General features: G+C 41.2%; 1 protein-coding gene across 2 annotated transcripts in view; it reads left to right on the top strand.

Moving 5' to 3' along the window:
• The window catches only part of ap3b1a (adaptor related protein complex 3 subunit beta 1a), a 55,201-nt gene that overhangs the window by 2,437 nt on the left and 32,690 nt on the right, over positions 1–20,074 (top strand). The window contains exons 1-16 of one of the 2 annotated variants that reach the window (XM_030742841.1): positions 2,991–3,190; positions 5,270–5,345; positions 5,469–5,543; positions 7,442–7,537; positions 7,708–7,868; positions 9,189–9,255; positions 14,576–14,758; positions 15,368–15,517; positions 17,474–17,571; positions 17,704–17,758; positions 17,841–17,912; positions 18,037–18,099; positions 18,191–18,323; positions 18,434–18,543; positions 18,655–18,831; positions 19,805–19,991. In XM_030742841.1, coding sequence (XP_030598701.1) covers positions 3,027–3,190; positions 5,270–5,345; positions 5,469–5,543; positions 7,442–7,537; positions 7,708–7,868; positions 9,189–9,255; positions 14,576–14,758; positions 15,368–15,517; positions 17,474–17,571; positions 17,704–17,758; positions 17,841–17,912; positions 18,037–18,099; positions 18,191–18,323; positions 18,434–18,543; positions 18,655–18,831; positions 19,805–19,991 — 1,867 coding nt within the window. In that variant the 5' untranslated portion in view covers positions 2,991–3,026. Of the gene's footprint in view, positions 1–2,990; positions 3,191–5,269; positions 5,346–5,468; positions 5,544–7,441; positions 7,538–7,707; positions 7,869–9,188; positions 9,256–14,575; positions 14,759–15,367; positions 15,518–17,473; positions 17,572–17,703; positions 17,759–17,840; positions 17,913–18,036; positions 18,100–18,190; positions 18,324–18,433; positions 18,544–18,654; positions 18,832–19,804; positions 19,992–20,074 lie in introns of those variants that run through there. The other variant, XM_030742842.1, reaches the window with a different exon arrangement.

Below are 20,074 nucleotides of genomic sequence, written 5' to 3'. Positions count from 1 at the left end.
ATAAAACCTACAGTGAGTCTTGGGTTACGCTTAGGCATTTGATTTCATTTTAAGCTTTTTTTTTTTTTTTTTTTTTTTTGCAGTAACTGTCCTCATGCTTCTTTAGATTGAGCTTTTCATGTGACTGATATAATGTTCATTTTCCAAAATTTTGCTTATTATTAAGTTGAAATAAACCTTGTCTCACATGACCACCTACCCAGTTAGGGGAGGTTAGGTCATATGTTTGGTCACCTCAGGGCCAAGCTGAGAGACCAGAAGAAAATGCAAGGGCATGAATGATGCTTCTGTTTGCACGTCTGTCAGGCACAATTCACAATGACCAAGCCTGTGAATCCAAATGCGTTTTGTGCCACTGCAAATATCTGTGTGTCATATTAGTGCTGCACACAAGACTTGTCCTCCTCATCTAGTGTATACATGAAGAGTACACTGCATATTTGTTCATTAGCATCCAGAATTAGATAGCTTTAATAGCCGAGGACATGTTTAGTGCCTGTTCTTCTAAAATTATCGTAGATAAAGTTTTGACATTTAGTTAAAATTGCTGAATGTTTGTTGTATGTGAAGAGAGATACAACATTGCTGTAATATTGTGTAGTGTTTAGAGGGCTCTGCTTACTGTTCGAGAGCTCTATGCTAGACTGCAACAAGGCACAGAAACATACGACTGCTTTATTATCTGTGACCAAAAAGATGTTTTGCTGTGGCTGAGTGGTTTGGTTCAATGTATTTATTATATGAATAAAAAAAGAGTTCTGGTTCCCTCTGGTACTTTTTTCTGTCTTAGTTTAAACTCATGATGATTGAGTGCCAGCTCGCTGGAGCTGCAGCATTTTGCTCAAGAAACGTTTTCAACGCGAAAACAGTTTCGCATGTTTAAAATCTGTATTTGGGTTATTTCACACACAGATCATAAGAGCTGTGATCAAATTTTAGAAAAAAAATGAGAGACTACATAATGAAATGTGTTTGTGTTCACATATTACAACATGGCATTAAATGAGATGGATACACATGTGGCCTGTTTGTGATAAATATTCATTAGGAGACTGCCATGGGTGTATTATATTATAATCAATCTCGGGGGGGTGGGGGGGTGAAAAGCTCAGAATCAGCCAGACATGATGCAGCAGGCATTTTTTTTTTTTAACATATGGAGATTTTTGAGTGTGAACTGAAAAAACTCTTTTCTTTTTGTCTGTGTTTATGCAGCAGCAATTACTTTAACCCTTATTTAGCAAAACTTGCCATTCAGGGGTTTGTACCTCAGTGCAATACAGCACTAAAGCAGTGTTTTGGGAGACTTAATTGCCAGTGATTAAAACGTCTTTAGCTTCTGTGTTTTGCTAGGTTATCTTTTGATTATTTGTTCATATATCCATCTTGAAGAATCAGTGGTTACTATAATGGTCCTTACAGTTTACTCTAGTTTTCAACTGTCCATGAAAGCTTGATTATAAAAGGTCTCTGCTTAGTTTAGCCAGTCACACCAAGCGGTGATTAGACATTTCCATCTATTGTCCGAGTGGCCTTGTTCGTTTGTTAGTAAGACAATAAAGATTTGAAATTTATAATGAAGCCTTAAATAGTTACTGTAGATGGTGTAAAAGTTGGGTGTAGCTTGAAAAGTGAAGCCAGCGCATGCTTTAAACATGCATTCTCTTTAATGACTACCATGTGGTGATACCTGTGCGTGCAAAAAGACTTCCGGTGCCATATAAGTGCAGGAAAGTTGATTTTTGTAAACATTTTCCTGATGAGTTTATGGGCTCAGTTACTCATTGTAGTTCATGCTCGACACAGCTTGAAGTTCATTTTGGAATTTGTTGTCGTTCTTAATTTTAAAAAAAGTTGGGGGGGTGGGGTTATCCAGAGTGTGCTCACTGGCTAATGACCCGTCAATCACAAGTCATTAGCCAATGGGCATGTGATGTCAGTCACATTCATCCCTGGCAATGATGAAAATGCTCAGCTTGAGGCTTCAGAGCGGGCCTTCACAACACAGTGGGTGACAACAGCGTAGCTCTGGCATCTGTTATACTGTCTATGGTATTACTCAAGAAAATCATTTGCAGGAGGGAGCTTTGGACATGGCCGCCCAATTAATCCTCTGTTGTGTCTGCTGTGATCAGTGTGATACTGTGTATAGAGCAAGCACTTTTCTCAACTTGCACCAGGGTTGCTTTCAAAACATCAGCTAGCTTTCGAAATAGTTATTACTCAGTTGGGCCCTCGTGTTAGTCATCTACTCCGGAAGAAAGTGCACATTTCTCCCTCTCCCAAATCCTTCTGTGCCAGTCACATCTTCAGGGGTATTTCCTGACATTCAGCTTGGTACTATTATCTTTGATATGGACCTGTCCTGTTGGCATTGTCAGCAGAACTTGGCAGGGACTTGTGCTCTTAGTGGTGCCAATCTAAAGTGGATTATTGTGCAGCGGTGGTGATGAAAAGTAGCTTAGTGTTTACCCACCAGTGGAGATAAGGCCCTCCTTTTTCCTCTGGAGGGAAGTGACCACAGTCACACAGAGGCAGTCACACACTGCCTCTGTGTGAGACAGGTGAGGCAGCTTTTGATATGAAAGTCTACATGTTTAAGAATAGAGGAGTACCAGTTTAATAAAGTAATGGCTAATTAGCCAAGTAAGCAGCCATTACCCTCAGGCACAAGGATGACATGACATTAGTAAGCTGACGGGGCGTCTTGTGACTTTTTTTTTTTTTTTTTTGCCCAACAGAAGAGGAAGGGAGTATTGGTGAATGACAGTGACAAAGCAGTGGAGCCTGTGCTGTTTTTCCACAGTTTCTAGCTTTGACAGTTATGAACTGGACAAGAAGACAGCTGTAAATAAAGCCAAGAGAACTTGGGAGTACACCCTGAAGGAAAGTAATTACCACAGCTCTCTTCAGTCCGTGGAAATTCAGTCAGCCGTGGTTTTGTGGACTCTGTTCTTTAGACAGCTAACACACATATACACACACACGCACACACAAGCAGACATCATTGAGTGGACTGCAGCGGTATGGACGCTGGTTTCTCTTCTTTGCGCTCGGAGGCAGCAGGAGCCATGAGGACCGTGTTGGTGTCTGCTGAGAGCTTACAGCTTACTCTGAAGCCTGAGCTCAGTCAGGAAGAACGGTCACTCACACACACCAGCAGTAGCCCCAAGGAGTCACACAAAGCCGGGTACTGTAGTAAGATAACACAAGTTATTGTTTTCTTGTAACACTGGACAGCTAAACACTTTTTTCACTGTTTTCTTTTAAATGGCATTGAAAACTTGGGATGTATCAATCTTTAAAATGATGTCTATTTGGGAAAGAGAATGGAAACTAAATCTTCAGATTATTATTGCATTTATTTTCTTAAAATTAAGATTATTATATGAAAAATGTATGAAAAGGATCTCAGCAACAATACAGTCTTTAACTTAATTGTGGCCTTTTAAACTTAGCAGTATTTAAAGTAGATTTAAATAAAGTATTAAAACCTATAATAAATTAAAACTAAAGCCATTTTCACACGTGAACGTTGGAAAATGTCGAGCGATTCAGGTCTAAATATTGTCCGAAGTTGTAGTTGTGTACATCGTCTTCTCTTTCCCCTCACCTCTCGGGCAGATGGCTTTCCCTCCCTGAGCTTGGTGCTGCTGTCGGTCTCTTCCTATTAAAAGTGAGTTTTTCCTTTCCACTGTCGCACATTCTCACTTTTGGAAAGACTGCTACGTATTGGTCAGTGTGCTGCCTTGATCTTACACTGGCATGATGAACATCACATGGACTTTGTACCAGGGATCTGGACAGTTAAAGACCGTTTAAGGTTTGATCGGAATGTGTCGGGCATTTGTGTTCCCACGCACACCTCCGTTGGGTAACGTCTAGAAAAGTTTAGGGCTGCAGTGCATGTGTGAAAATGGCACACATACCATGCTAGCAGATCTGAAATATCAATGATTTTAATTAAATGCTTGTTAGCATGTTTATATTGTTGTTTGGGAATGTCACTGTTTGTCAGTTACAGTGATGTATAAAGTAAAGTGAAGCTGTTGGGGATGTCATTAGTCACGTTTGCTCATCAGTGGCGTAAATGGACTGAAGTGCATGTACTCAAGCAGGGTACTTGTTGCTACTTGTTTTTTATTACCTTTTTATGATACTTTATTCAGTTACAGTATATCTTAGAGGGCTTTATTTTACTGCTTTAGTTACTTTAAATTTTAGATTTCGCCAAAATCTAATCTATCTACAATCAGAATCATTTAAATACCCAAACTTTGTGGTTCCAGCTTCTTCAAAGGGAAAATTTGCTCCTTTCTTAAAATTTGGTGTAATCATTTTGATGATTAAACCATTTAAAATATTGTAAAGATTTCACTTCATTTCTATCAGCGTTGTGTATTTCTTTACAAATCAAATCAATCCATAATGAAATTAACATTTTGCTGCAGTCCTGTTGCATTTTTCATACAAATAAAGAACTTAAGGTTTGAGCTCAAGGATACAAAGTATCGTGGCTTCATTGTTTTATCCTGGGAAGCATTTGTGTGAAATAATTGGTCTATGAATTCCTGAGTTATAGGTAAAATCTTGACCCTGACCTTTGACCACCAAATTCTAATCAGGTCACGCCTAAATTCAATTGGATGTTTGTGCTGATTTTTTTTTTTTTTAAATTCACTCAAGGTTTTGGGCAGATCCACAGCTCAAAAAAACCCCACACTGCCTCTGTGCCAGTGATCGGTAATGTTTTACATCTGGATTGCAGTTCAAGACCCATGCTGTTGAGCCACTGCTGCTATATGTTGGCAACACTGATTGGTTATAATTCATTTTGGGCAGGCACCAGGTAGATTTACACATCGACTTAAACTCTTCAAATAAATGAACAAAGCTGCACAGATTTATTTATTTTTTGGCTTATTTTCTGCCTCTCTGCGGAACAAACAGCCTGCTGTGTAGGTTGTTTTTGAGCAACATTGCATGTTTGAATTAGTCAAGGAAATAACACTGTCATCATGTGAGTGCTGAGTGGCATCATTGTTGTGCTGCTGCTGCTCCGTTGTTGTTAAGGACACATTGTTGCTGCATTGCGAGCACACAGCTCATCTACCTACACGAGCCTGTGTGACTCTTGCATGTGTTCCCTGGAATTTGTGAGACTGACACAGATGTCCTGTGTACGCATGTTCTCTAACTGTGAAAGTGATGAGTAACCTCAGCAGTGTTGTCTTCTCTATTGATGACCACGACTGTCCTTTGTCCTCAGGAATGAAGACCTTAAAGAGATGCTGGAGAGCAACAAGGAGTCGCTTAAACTGGAGGCCATGAAGAGGGTCGTAGGGGTGAGTGCATCATGGGAAACTACTAAAGCTTTTTTAAGTAACAGAGCTGTTTTGTCCTTGTTCTCTTTGCTGCTGAGTTTAGAACTGGTAATAAAATAGCTTTTTTTTTTTTCTTTCTTTCAGCTCATTGCCAAGGGCAAAAGTGCCTCCGAGTTGTTTCCCGCTGTGGTGAAGAACGTCGCGAGTAAAAACATTGAGGTATGACGCCGTTGAGAAATAACTCACAGAAAAGTGTCATTGCTACTTTATTCATTTTAATGTAGCTCGCTGTTATGATTCATTTCATTCTCATGTGACGCAGCGCGTGGCTTCCCAAAACGTGATGTCCAAGAAGGAACTTCTTCATACAGAACATTAGTAACATCATTTAGATTGTTTGCATCTACTTCAACATTTTTAGTTAATGTTAGAAAGTAAAGCAGTTTAATGGGGAAAAGAGCACAGCAGAGCGAGATACTATTGATAAACAGACACACAGTATGAATAAAGTCTTAGTTATGGAAATAAATACCTAATCATGTGGTCCACTCTCTTTATTGGTGAGAGAGATATCCATATGCTGTACATCTGTGTTAGGTGTACTACTATTTTTTTTTTACTGTGAGCCTGCGTCACGATGCCACTGAACCCTGTGGGCCTTGGAAAACTTGTGCACAGCCTATTCCAGCGAATGACCAAATATTAAGCACCAGCTTAAGAGGCGCTCCCATGCCCAGAGCCTGTGAATATTGATTAGCAGGAGCAGAATAATCAGGTAGCATGAGGGGCAGCATGTAAACGGGAGGGGGGGGGGGGGGGGGGGTGAGAGCTCCGGCCAGGCACCGTGTGCGAGGCATGCAGCCGAAGCAACTCATGGCAGGGGTAGGGGAGCAGGTGGGTGGATGTAATTGGGGGAAGAGAGCTCAGAGGCACATCTTCTCTCTCCTGCCTCATACACACCAGCTGCTAAAGTGGTGTGAGGTCTTGGTCTGTGCTTTCTCTCTCTTCTCAGTTTCTGCTCATCTACAGTATGTCTTGCAAAAAATGGCCTCTTATTTTGCTCCTGCCGTCATCTCTTTTCTTCATGTCATCCTGAGCTGCCCAGGAGCCCCACAATTAGGGCATGAGCATAATAGCACATGAACCTGCAGTTTAGTGATAGTGGTGTATGATTTCATATTGGCGCTCTTTGTTTTGTTTATTGGATTTTACACTGAAATAAAAAAAAATAAATAAAATTTCCATTTGAGACAAAGCAAGTTTTACCTGTACTGCCCTTAACTGCCAACCTAGCAGTTCAAAACGAAGTCCGTCGCATACTTTGTGGTCACCGAAACCTGATCCATGAGGGCAGATGGGCTCTGTCTGCTTTTTTATAGTGAGTAATGCCATTACTTCCAGCAGTAATGGCTACAATGATGATTGAGAACTGTGGTGTGATGCCACAGGTCAATACTCGTTGCATTAGAAAGCATGGTGCTGATTACTAGCTAAAGCGCTTGGTGATTGTACCTAAAGTCCTGACCTCCAGTTTGAATCAGATTATAAATTAAAAATAGTTCCTTGGGTAAATCATTTTTTCATAACCCTTTCCACCCAGTTGCATTGTCTCCAGCTTTATAGGAAAAAATTAGGTCCGTCTATTCTTCTCTTTCTGAATGGCTAATGTGAATCAGCAGGCAAGCAACCTTTGACCTCTATTTAAACTTGTCAGAATCGAGGACAAATATTATCTCAGGCTTTCCGGTGAGCGGAGAGTAGGTGTGGAAGCCAAAGCATAAGACTATGTGGAGGCAAATATAAATACATAATGCAGCTCCTGAAACAACCCTCTACTGAGAGTACACATAAACACACACACACACACACACACACACCCCTCTTGAAATAATAAACTCAGATTACAATACAAGGGAGACCCTTGTATTGTGCTTTTTTTTTTTTTTAATTTCTTTTTGTAGCCTCCAGTCAGTAAAAATAAGCAGCATATCCTCTCATAAACCTGCTTAAATTTTCCAACACAGCTGTTTTCTTCATTGAGTCCATCTTTACTGCAGTGATTTTACTTTTATCGCTGTTTCGTTTTATTGCTGTTTTGATGTCATTGTTTTTTGCAGCTTAAGAAGCTCGTGTACGTGTACCTGGTGAGGTATGCAGAGGAGCAGCAGGACTTGGCATTGCTGTCTATTAGTACATTCCAGCGGGCCCTTAAGGTAACATTCATATTTCCTGGATGTGGATAGATGCATTGATAATCAGAAGATGATAAACATGTTATACCTTTTTTTTTTTTCCCTCACACCTTTTCTCTTAGTGCTGAGCGGCATTGTTTTTGCTCTAGTAAATTGTCTCCTCACACACTGACGCTTTGCTCCTGTGGCAGGACCCAAACCAATTCATCCGGGCTAGTGCCCTGCGGGTTTTGTCCAGTATCCGTGTCCCCATTATTGTCCCCATTATGATGTTGGCCATCAAGGAGGCTGCAGCTGACCTGTCCCCATATGTGAGGAAGACTTCAGCACATGCTATCCAAAAGCTGTACAGGTAAAGACATCAGTGGATGAAGCCGCTGCTCTTGTAAGCTTCACCGGCTCGTCTTACTACCTCATTCCTGAGCAGTGAACTGAGCAGTTAATACAGTGAAGGTTAGGTAATGTTGGTATAAGGGGCTTTGCCCTGCTTTTATCTTTCTCTTATCTTAGTAGAAGGTTTGATGCTGGCTGATGGTTCTTTACAAAGCCAGGCACAGTTTTACACTTCATCTGCACTGTTTTCAGTTTCTTGATACTGTGGACCTGTTATGGTTTTCTTTATTTCTGTCATATATTGGGTTGCAGTGACAGATGCTCATATTAATCATAGCAGAAGTTTCAAGTAATGTGATCAGTTCCTGTGAGCTCTAAATGCTCTCTTTCAGACATTTTTTTACACTCTTGGTTATTTATGATGTCATAGGGAACAGATGTTCCTAATATGGTCATCTCAGGCACACAACTCTGGCCTTGAGCACAGCAACTCAACCACTCGCTGTTAAAGCTTTCTGTTTGCGAAGGGCTGCCAGTCACAGGAAAGTTGGTTTAGAGGTTGGGTTGCCTAAAAGCAGCAACTTGTTTCAGACTGAGGGTAAACTGAGGTGCTGTAACAAGCTCCAGTGTAAGTGAGGATTATTGTGAACATGCAAAACACTCTAGTAGCATCCAAGAAAAATAAAATAATAATAAAATAATAGCAACTAATGATTGTTGTAAGCTACCAATAATTTCTGTTTTTGTGTGTGTAATGTAAAAAAAAAAACAAAAAAAAACAGCAAACAGTGAAAGGTGCTCAGTTTCACTAAACAGAAAGATGATACATGATTTATTCAACCAACAATCTAAAACTCAGAAAAAATCAGAGAAAATCAGCTTTAACCAGCAAATGATTTGAAGTTTTGGGCTACAAGATTGAATCAGTTCTGAAAATAGTTGCTGATGACTTTCATGTGGATCTAAGTGATCGTTGTTACTTTAATCTGCAGCAGCTGCACTCTGTTAACACACCCGCAGTGTAACGTCGTATGGTTTACATGTTAAAAATATGTGCGATGCAGATGTTTCCCAGCAGTCTATAGTGAAGCAGTGACTGACTGACTGCAGTGAGTGGCTTTGGTTAAACACATACAGTACCAGTCTAAAGTTTGGACACAGGGTGAGTGTGTCCAAACTTTTGAGTGGTACTGTACACAGACAGTTGATCTTAACACACAATCATCTTTGCATTCTGAGCACACAGGAGGGACATGGTTTAATTTGTTAGTCCATATGTGAATAATTGCCATTCTGTAGCTGATAATTAGTTTCCAAACTCTTTGCCTTTTGTCCTCAGCCTGGACCCAGATCAGAAGGAGCAGCTGATCGAAGTGATCGAGAAACTATTGAAAGACAAAAGCACGGTAAGTAGATACCGAGTACCGGAGTGCTTCACAGTACACCTCCCATGATTGAGAATGAAGACCACCGGAGGGCGCCCCAGTCAAGCGGTTCTTCTCTTAGCTCTCCATCCCACAGCTCATTCGGCAATGCCACGGTTTGTTAACACCCACTTAAACCCACACATCTTCAGATGCTCCTTGTTAAGTGTCCATTTGGAAGGAATTTTCGCACTGATGCTAGTGTCAGCTTAATTTTCTCAAAGGCCAGCTTCTTCTTCTTCTTCTTTTTTTTTTCTGCCCCCAAAATGGACCATAAATGAGTTGGATTCTCAAATCCTGCATTTAGGCCGATCACAGACACAATGCAGAAGGCGCATTAGAAGTCAGCAGGCAGCGCATTAATTTGGCGGGGTCACAGTGAATACTAAAGGGTGCTGAAATGCCAATTTCAAATATGTAGACACCGGCTGGAGAATGCAGTGGATTGTGTCTGCATGTGCAAATCATGCACAGTTTGTTATAATTATGTATGCACAGAGTATACCTACCATTATATAAACAAAGCAAAGTGGCTTAGGCCAAACGGGAATGGGGTGGGGGGGGGTGGCAAGCCCAGTACCAGATGCATAGCATATTTAGCCCCAGACACTAACGAAGACAGATGACTTCTCCCTGTTGGAGCCCACATTGTGAGGCAGGGGACAGAGAGAGGGAGAGAGGACACTGTCATCACACAGACACACAAGCACATCAGTCGGTGATGAATGGTGAAAACCCTAAATACAGTGGATACTGAATAGCTTACAAGTGAGGTGATGCATTGGACGATGCCATGTAGAATTTACAAGTCCCGCAATAATGTCCCAGAGTTGAATCAGTGCTGTCAGAGGTTTTTTGGTGTGTTGAAATGTAAAGGACCACTCCTCTGCGCTTACACACAAATGTTAATGTACTAGTCATTCCCTTGGTACCTGTTTTGTGCTGCCTTAAATGACGATGATGATGATGTCAGCTGTTGTATATCAGCTGGATTTGTGAGACTACAGTGATTTAACAAAGCAATGCCTGGTTTGTGTTGTGTTATGATCTCAGTGGATGCACTTACTTTGAGATGGCAAAGCATTTTATCCCTCATGTCTGTTATTAAGATAATGTCCCACATTTTTGACTGCTTCATGTTTACAAAAGTAAACGTGCCTCACAAAATACGTGTGGCCCAAAAAACAAATGTGCTGATCTGAGGTTCCTCCCCACTGAAATGTAAAAATTAATAAAATTAAACAGCAGCTGAAATAGCAGGTAACAGGTGTTTCAGACGAACACAGGAATACACAGGTCATATTAATAAACTTTAGCTTACATTTGTGCTTATAAGATGTTGAAGAAAATTTCAAAATAAAATACACTATTTTCATACAGTTGTTGCCAAACTTTTAACCTGCATAGGCAGGTTTGTCTTTTTACTCTGATCTCTCTTAATCTGTAATTTTTTTTTTTTTTAAAACATGTCACAGATTAAAAAGCAAAGGTCTAATTGATAAAGAAAATATGGGGCACGTCCCATTTAAGTGTCAATTTCAGAGTTAAGCTCTGTGTAATGACTGGAAGAACTAAGCCATTATGAACAGTATTCGTGCTGCGATCTCATTTTAGGGAGGCACTGACAACTTGTTATGGCAACAGCCAGTCTTAATGTGCTGTGCTCGTCACTTGTTAGTGGAAACTCCAGCCACCCTAAGCAGTATACACCAATAAAACATAACAGACATACATTAACTCCCGCTTATTTCTAACTTATCAGCACTTTTGTTTTTGCAATTTGTGGGTTTTTTTTTAAGTATAATCGTGCACACACCTGCTCTTTCAGAAAGTGTATTTCTTATTACTAGTCATATGGCTTAAATATGGGTGAAATACTTTATCATTTGAATATGACATGAATGTGGCAAAGCTCCACCTTTGCTTCTCCTTCTATGGCAAAATGTTATTGCCATAGAAAATGTATTCAATGTCTAGAAAAGGGCCCAATCCCCATACTGTAGTTGTCACAAGGTCACTATAAAGGTCGCTATTACCTCTTAATTTTGCATATTCCCTTCCACATTCCCACAAGATAATGGACGTTTGCAAGCATTTTTTAAAGCTGTATAGCACTTTGGTTAGTGTCAGTTGTAAAGGGCAGCCATATCTGTTCATGCTCAGACATTTTTACTTGTCCTAGCAGGCAGTGTCACGAGTTAGCACCCACAGCAGGGTTAAGGATCTGGTTTTATATAACTTAAAATCCCTTTTATTTTTATTAATTAAGTTATCAGCTCAACAACAGCTCTATTGGGACCTGACTTTAGCTTTTGCGGCAGCTTTTCAGTCATATTTAGATTTGTAGCACGGTTGTTCCACATGCGTTGCTCATCATTTATCCGCAAATAAGTGGCTTAAAGCTGTTTAGCTGGTATCACAATGGTGTTAGTGGAAGAAGGAAGCATTTGGTTATCGTTCAGGCTATGGCATTGTCCGGGCCTCCTGACATTTACCTTTACAGATGTGCCTCTTTGGTTAAATGGCTGTGACACATGTGGGGTGGGGTGGGGGGTGTGGGGTGCTGCTTATAGGCAGGATGGTTTAACGAGAAAATGGGAAGGCTTGATGACAGAGACAACACAGGAGTTTGTGCAGCTGTTTTACCGTGATGGATCTATTATCCAGCCATTACAAGATAAATGATCGATCTCTCCCGTCCTCTCCCCCATGCACCTTCTGCAAAATTGAAATGAGAAGAGAAAGGAGGAGCACGGGGGGGGGGGGGGGGGGGGGGGGGGGCAGTGGGGGAACTATGATTAGGGGCTAGGTGAGATGCCCATTAATTTAAGAGAAAAAGGAGGGAGGGAGGAAGAAGAGAGCTGGGGAGAAGCGATTGAAGGGAGGCTAGGCCGACCCCACACCGGGCCATCAATCAAAAAGGCGCGCGTTGTCTCTGACGTGATGACCCAGCACTCTCTGCCTTTCTGGCACCCTAATTAGAATTCATAGCAAAATAGATGCAAGGAAACGGTTTGAGCCCTTCATAATTTTATAGGAAATTTATTGTTATTAGAAGAACCATTTGCTTAGTGTGATTTTTCCATTACCGGCTTGTCACGCAGGGTAGATAATATGGCCGAGGTAGGGGAGGAGGGGAGGTGTATGAACTCCATAGATTGGGGTGTCAGTTTTGTTGATGGTGCATGTAGTTTACCTTGGAGCTGTGTCTAATGGGGGAAGTTGGTAGAGAATGCACAAAGCCTTGCAGCAGGATCCACATGCTAAGGAGTGTTGCCTCTAATAGCCTCAGAGACAGGAGAGGGTCAGGAGAACACAAAAATCCACACAGATACAGGCTCAAAAACCCATGTTCGAATCTGCAGTAGAACGTCTTTGGCACTGATGCTAAATGAAGGTTGCTGTAAAGCTACTCACTTATACTAACTGTCAGAATATTGCTCTTTATTATTTGGGAAATGACTGTCATTATGGATAGTTTTTATTGGAACATCGTTCTGTACATTATAATGTCTGTACAAGTGGATTATTGTAACAGTGAAATAATTGGATAGAGCTGCTGTTATAGTTTTTCATGTTTTTGAGTGCTCTGGTGAGAAAATGTTAGTGTTTTTTAGATTAAAGAAAAAAAGACTAGATGAGCTTTGAGATGTGAGATAATACCAAAGTTCTTAGCAGATGATTTGATGTTGCTGATGAGAGGACTGACCAAACACAAGAACCTCAGGTTTGTTAAGATTGATATAGAGGAAATTTAAAGATTTCTTTGTTGCCAAAATAAGTAAATAAATGGAAGAACTTCCTAAATGAGTGCCCCTTTATGTCCACCAGGGGGAAAAAAAAAAAGCAAACTTATTCAAATATAAATTGAAATTGCCCCAACGGTCTGAATTTTGCATTATATCTTTACAAACAAAAGTAATTTTACTGCGTATCGGACAACATCGACATTAACATTAGCTGTCAAAATATTTTGGCTGTCAGTAGAAGAGGTGTGCCAAGGTTTGTATTAAAAAGCTATCTGCGTGCATGGAGTCCTGAAAACTAAGCCGGGCGTGGGTGCCACCTGAGTAAAATGTGAAGGAGGCAAGATACACGATGGCCACTAACTAGCTGTGAATTCACTGGCCTGTTACTCGAGTCCTCGCATCAGTAAAATCAGAACGCAGGTTTTTTTAAAATTTATTTAGAGAGCTGCCAGGTTAAATGTCTGATCCAACAGTGTCGTACGTTTGCACTGCCCCCGTGACCTCCATGCCTAGAAAGGTTCATTGCTGGTGTGTGTGTGTGTGTGTGTGTAATACCGCTACTGTTGGCCTTTAACTACATTTATCCCTTGAATATAAATAATATTACTGTGCATCTCATCAAAAATAACTTGATACAGCTCTGTAGTATTGTAAAATGTATGTGTTTGATCCTGCAGTAATTCATCCATCCGTGTGTGTGTGTGTGTGTGTGTGTGTGTGTGTGTGTGTGTGTGTGTGTGTGTGTGCGAGAGAGAGAGAATCTACAGACAGCAGCCAGGCACATGCACATCTCACACACTCTCACAATCAATGCAGGCTCATGACAGTGCTGATGGGTAAATGCTCTGGGTTCCCACAGGGCCACCAGGGGCCAGAAGGCTTTAATTGGGAAGACTGGATTCTGCTCCCTTTCTCTTCATCTTCACCTGCCTGCGATAATGCTGTTTGCATATTAATACACCACCATGTCACTCACTCAGCCTTGCAGTCAGTCAGCGAGGCAATAGGCGGTCGGGTAGTGGCAATGGTGGGGGGGGGGGGGGGGGGGGGGGGGGCAACAGCCAAATGGGTTTTTTCCCTTTACCAATAAAGCGTAGTTGATTATTGGCTCTCTCAGCTGCTGCTTCCTTCTTGGCTTGCTTTCCCCATGAATTGAACATTTATGCTTGAGGAAAACACTCTTACTGATGGGTTTCTTTCAAATACACGCTCGTAGAAAACTTAACGTTTTTAAGTGCAAACAACTTACTTTCAATTATCAACTAACTACTTACAGGATGAACTGTGTATTTTAATCAAAGCTGTAAATTGCCATTGCTTTTTTTGAAAGTGCAATTATAATAGTTTGTAACCGGGGTCACATCTGTTAACCAGTGTTTTATTTCTCTAGAGTTTGTGTATATTACGGCTTGGTCAATTTGCTTAACAAAACAATTTGCTTAACAAATCCCCATTAACTCGCATGCTAAGAATGGAGAGAAATAAATGGGGAAAAAAAAACAAGTAAATGGAAAAACTATTGTTCTTTGCTTTCCCTTCAATCCCTCCTGTAGCTGGTCGCTGGGAGTGTGGTCATGGCCTTCGAGGAAGTGTGCCCAGATCGCATCGATCTGATCCACAAGAACTACAGAAAACTCTGTAACCTGCTGGTGGATGTGGAGGAGTGGGGCCAGGTGGTCATCATCTCTATGCTGACCCGCTATGCCAGGACACAGTTCACCACTCCCTGGAAGGAGGTAAGGCTTGCATGGACCTAAAGCCAATGGTGATTCAGATTCCAGAGACTCTATGTAAAAGATGTACAGAGATACGGCGACACCACCCATTCGTGTGAACCATGAGCATAAACACAGTCGTACAGAGAGAGTACAGCTCTGCCTGTGTCAGCACACCTGTCAAAGTGGCCGTGCCCTTAACTTGAAGCCTTAAAAGAATCATCCCAGTACAGTTGTTAAGAAAGCTATAGATGCAAAAACTGCTAAGCTGGAATCACTGACCAAGCAGCACCCTCTGGTGCTAAAAAATTTGCTTTTCAACCATTTTAGTTCAGATTTATGTACAAATTTTGTCGGTAATACATCTCTAGAGAAGCAGGGGTTGCTTCTTGATTCTTGCTTTTAAGTAATTGTTTCTCTAAAAAAAACATTTTTTCACTTAAGTATAAGACCTTACAGTGCACCACTAATTTTCTTCACACAAATAGGAGCCAATACTCATTCAGCCTGAGGGCTGGGCATTTTTAGCTCCCAACAATCCAATACAAAACATTTTTATTGTGTTAGAGGGGTCTTTTTATTGAAATAGTTTTGTGCATTAGTGTGATGTGTACTCATCTTGTGTTTCAGGGTGCTGAGTTTGATGAGAATAAAGCCTTCTATGACTCCGACTCTGAGGAGAAAAAAGACCAGACAGAACCAAAGCCTTACGTCATGGATCCGGATCACAGACTGCTGCTCAGGAACACCAAACCTCTGCTGCAGAGCAGGAACACTGCTGTGAGTCCCTCAAACTCAGACATGTACAAAGTGACACACGTTCGGGTTTAACCCTGGGTTTTCATGGTTACAAAGGTGGTTCACTTCTTATCGGGTTACATTGCCATGGTAACTCGTGCTCCGTCAATGAGAATCTGTGTCTCTGATTGATTAGCATCAGTGAGAGATGCAGAGATGCAGACTGTGGTGCAGAGTCAGGCGGTATCTTCACAGTAATTTGCTAACAAATAGTGGAGGGAACTTTTTTTCCCTGCTTTGGTTTTCTCCTGCAGACTGTAGACTATTTTATTAAAGCATTTTCATTGGTCTGTAGTTTTATGCCAATGTAGGGCTGGTTTCACAAATATAGTTTAGACTGGTCTTTAGAGACCGGCCGGTAAACATCTGGCAACCAGTCATGAGGGGAAGTCCCATTCATGCAGGCATAGACACCAGTCAGTGACAATTCCCCCCCAGTCCATAGTCAACACAACAACACCTAAAGCTTGAACTTATTTACCTTCTATTAAATTTCCAAGTATTTTATTTTTACATGCTCTGTGATGGTTTAACACCGCCAGGTCTGCAGCTGAAAGAATATGGCTAAAAAATATTTTACTCTCTGTAAGTAGATGCAAAATTGTATTTATAGTCAGATCCACTGATTCCTTAATGATGTGAAGTGATACTGTTAAGTCCTTTAATTGACCACTCAAAGTGCTTTACACTGCAAGCTACATTCACACATTATTACAGCCCTTTTTCTGTCACATTGCTGCAGTTTGCTTGCCACTCTATTCTTGCAAACTACCAGGCTGCTAGTTTTGGAGACTAACCTCAGTGATGATAAGAGCTTTCTTATCATCAAAATTTCAGAACAATTCACTTTGATTATATTATTCTGATGTGAAAATTTCGGAAACGACAGAACAGGTCAGTCAAACTCATCTTCACTTTTGTTTTCTACTTTTTGTAAAGATGTTTAATGAGTTGGTAACCGTAGCTGTTACAAAGCTGTACAAAAATAATATTTACACGTGTGTGTGTGTGTATATATTCTGTAGTACCAGTGGACCTGTCCATGTCTGTGACCACTTCTTTTATTTTTGAGAGTAATATCCACCAGTAAACCTGAGATTTGATGTCAGGGTAAGATGAGGAGGAGGATGAGAATAAGACAGTTATCCTTAATTATTATCCTTATTTTCCAGATATGGAAAGGATATCTTGGGTATGCAGTACTGTACTTGCAGTACAGCCCTCAGCTATCTTTCTCAGCTACCATTTTAATAGAATCGGCATACACCTAAAGTTGAAGGAAGTAGTTTGTTAAGGTGTGGGAAACATTCTCTCTTTGTGCCCATTGCCTACTGAACACACAAGCTAATGTTATTGTAACCCTGGACGGACACAGTTACCTGCAATAATGCAATAATAGTAATACGCATGTTACATTCACTCATATACAGTAAATACAGCACACACAGGGGCAGACCACACACAAGAATACCTGTGTTAGTGCATCACACAAGCCTGAATAAAAGATAAAAACCAGAGTGAGTGCAGGTCTCCATCATCCTGGAGCCTCAAGGTCTCTGTCGCTGTGCAGCAGCGGGAGGAAAAATGCTCCTAAATGAAAGTGTTGATTAAAATGTGACATGCTGTGTCTTTACTCACAACAACACAGTGACATCCTCAATCTTCATAGACGCCTGAACCCTCTCATTGCGCCTGCAACGATGGACACACGTCCTCCTGCTATTTAAAGCTCCGCTGAAAAATTACTTTTAGAGTCTCGTTGTGAGTGCCGGTTATTTTAGCATGAGGAGACAGACGGTATCGTACTGAAGATGGTGTAAAGATAATAGCGCTAAAAAGTTTGATTTTACACAATGAAAAATCTAAGCATAGTAAAAAGTCTGTCTTAATAAGTTAATTGAATCTACTTATTGTCCTTATGCATTGATATATTTTTAGGTAGTGATGGCTGTTGCTCAGCTTTACTGGCATCTGGCTCCTAAACATGAAGTCAATATCGTCACCAAATCATTGGTCCGGCTACTGAGAAGCCACAGGTAAAAAAAAAAATATAAATATATTTACATTGCATGTGCCTATTTAATTCTTTTGCATTTGAGTGTGATGATTTCCTTCTAGTTCACTGTTAGAATATGTGTCCATGTCTGAATGTGTGGTCTTCTGTGCAGAGAAGTGCAGTACATTGTGCTTCAGAACATCGCCACTATGTCCATTCAGAGGAAGGTGAGTGCTCATGGATAACAGAAGGATGAGGGTGTGCAGGGCTCATGCAGCCTGTGTACTAACAAGAACTGTCTTCAAACAGGGGATCTTTGAGGCCTTCATTAAGAGTTTCTACGTGAGATCTACAGATGCCACACATATCAAAACACTAAAGGTAGCCACTGTTTTATTTTCTGCATTATCTGCATAGAGGCTCAAGTAAGGATACTGAGCTTTCAGGCTTTTTTGACCTTTTCTTGAACCCAGCAACAGTCACCTTCCCCTTATGATTTTTACAGTTGGAGATCCTGACCAATCTAGCTAATGAAGCTAACATCTCCACAATTCTGAGAGAATTTCAGGTTTGTTTGTTTTCTTTATGTGTAATGATAAGATGTGGTATCTACTTTGTCATTCTGGATGTTACACTGAGTACATATGATCGTTTTTCAGACCTACGTGAAGAGTCAGGACAAGGCGTTTGCAGCAGCTACCATTCAGGCCATCGGCAGGTGTGCCACCAACATCTCCGAGGTGGCGGACACTTGTCTCAACGGTCTGGTGCTACTGCTTTCTAACCGAGACGGTAAAATGCTTTCACTGGATAGTTGTATGAGTAGATGTCTGCACTTTCAGCTTGTTATTAGAAGTGTTGGATCTGTCCAGTTTTGTGAAGACACTGTTTTGGTTCTCCAGAGACGGTGGTGGCCGAGAGCATTGTGGTCATCAAGAAGCTGCTTCAGACTCAGCCCACTCAGCACAGTGACATCATCAGACACATGGCCAAGCTCTTTGATAACGTCACTGTACGATTCAACATTGAGTTACTTGTGAAAGTCATCACCGAAGCATTGTGTTTGAAGTTACATTGTGACAGTTGCTACTCTTTCTCTCCAATATATCACCCTCAACTGCAGGTTCCCATGGCCCGAGCCAGCATCCTGTGGCTGATGGGAGAGTACTGTGAGAAGGTGCCAAAGATTGCACCTGATGTACTCCGCAAGATGGCAAAGACTTTCACAGCAGAGGAGGACATTGTGAAGCTGCAGACTGTTAATCTAGCTGCCAAACTCTACCTGACCAACTCTAAGCAGGTACAAAATAAGACACTAAGAACAAAATCAAGACACTTTATGTGTGTGTGTGTGTGTGTGTGTTAACATTTCCTGCAACTCATAGCTAAATGGCCATTTGAAATGCAGAGCAGTGAGGCAGTTTTAATGTAATGGTGCATTTCCTAGAGCCACTCGGTGTCTGCAGATCCACTGAGTTAGATGGAGTGATATTGGTGTCTGAGCTGAGTTTATGAGCTCGAATGCTGCCTTCTCAAATGAGCACATTATTACACCACTTGCTCCTTGTAATGATGAACACAATGCAGTAAAAGACAGTGCAGTAAGATAGGGTAATATTGCTGGTGTTATGAAAGCAGCAGTTTTTGTGTCCACTGAAATAATTTGTTGATACAAGTGCACCTTCTCCCTGTGATGAGACAAAGAGGCTTTGAAATAAGGACCACGCCTTTTGGAGAAAGAAAAGGGGGTGCAGAGATGCCTGTAGATAAGGGGCAGTCAGTATTGCAGTCACATTTGCTCCTTGTGCGGGTCAGCTGCTGTACATCAGGTTTGCAGATATCAATTAAAGGTTTCATTTTATATCAAATTTATTGTCCCCTCACTGTGTAATTTATGATCTATTTTCTTGACTTGCATTTTAATAATTCTGTAGACTCCCTAAATATCTGTTTCTCCTGTCACTTGGCAACAGCTGTTATGAGGATAGGGTACCCTATAGGGTACCCAGCTTTGCTCTTGGGGGAGCAGTGTTCTCCTGTTTTGTGTCTTAGTCATGCGATAACCTGTTTTTTTGTTTCCCTGGAAGAGTTCAAACTCTGCACTGCAAAGTGCAGTTGGTACTCCTGAACAGGCTTTTGTGTTATGTACATGCGGTTCCTTGTTTTGTTGTTCCGTGTCATTTCCTTTGTTATGCTTGACTTTTTCCAATTTTCAAACCTTCTAATGGTTACATAAGTGTTAACTAAAGTATTGAAACTCCTTTGGTCCCCAGACCAAGCTGCTGACCCAGTACATCCTGAACCTCGGCAAATATGACCAGAACTACGACATCAGAGACCGAACGCGGTTCATACGACAGCTGATAGTGCCCAACGAGAAGAGCGGCGCCCTCAGCAAGTACGCTCGACGCATTTTACTGGCCCCCAAACCAGCTCCAGTGCTCGAGTCTGCCTTCAAAGGTACTTTAAAATACCTTTACATTTTGAGATTAAATTTCATTCCTCTCCTGTGTCTCTGTGAATCACTGAATACATATTAGCCA

Source organism: Archocentrus centrarchus, chromosome 12, assembly GCF_007364275.1.
Source record: "Archocentrus centrarchus isolate MPI-CPG fArcCen1 chromosome 12, fArcCen1, whole genome shotgun sequence".
Classification (NCBI taxonomy): Eukaryota; Metazoa; Chordata; class Actinopteri; order Cichliformes; family Cichlidae; genus Archocentrus; species Archocentrus centrarchus.
Note: the sequence above shows the minus strand (reverse complement) of the source record. Positions and strands in the feature narration are given on the sequence as shown.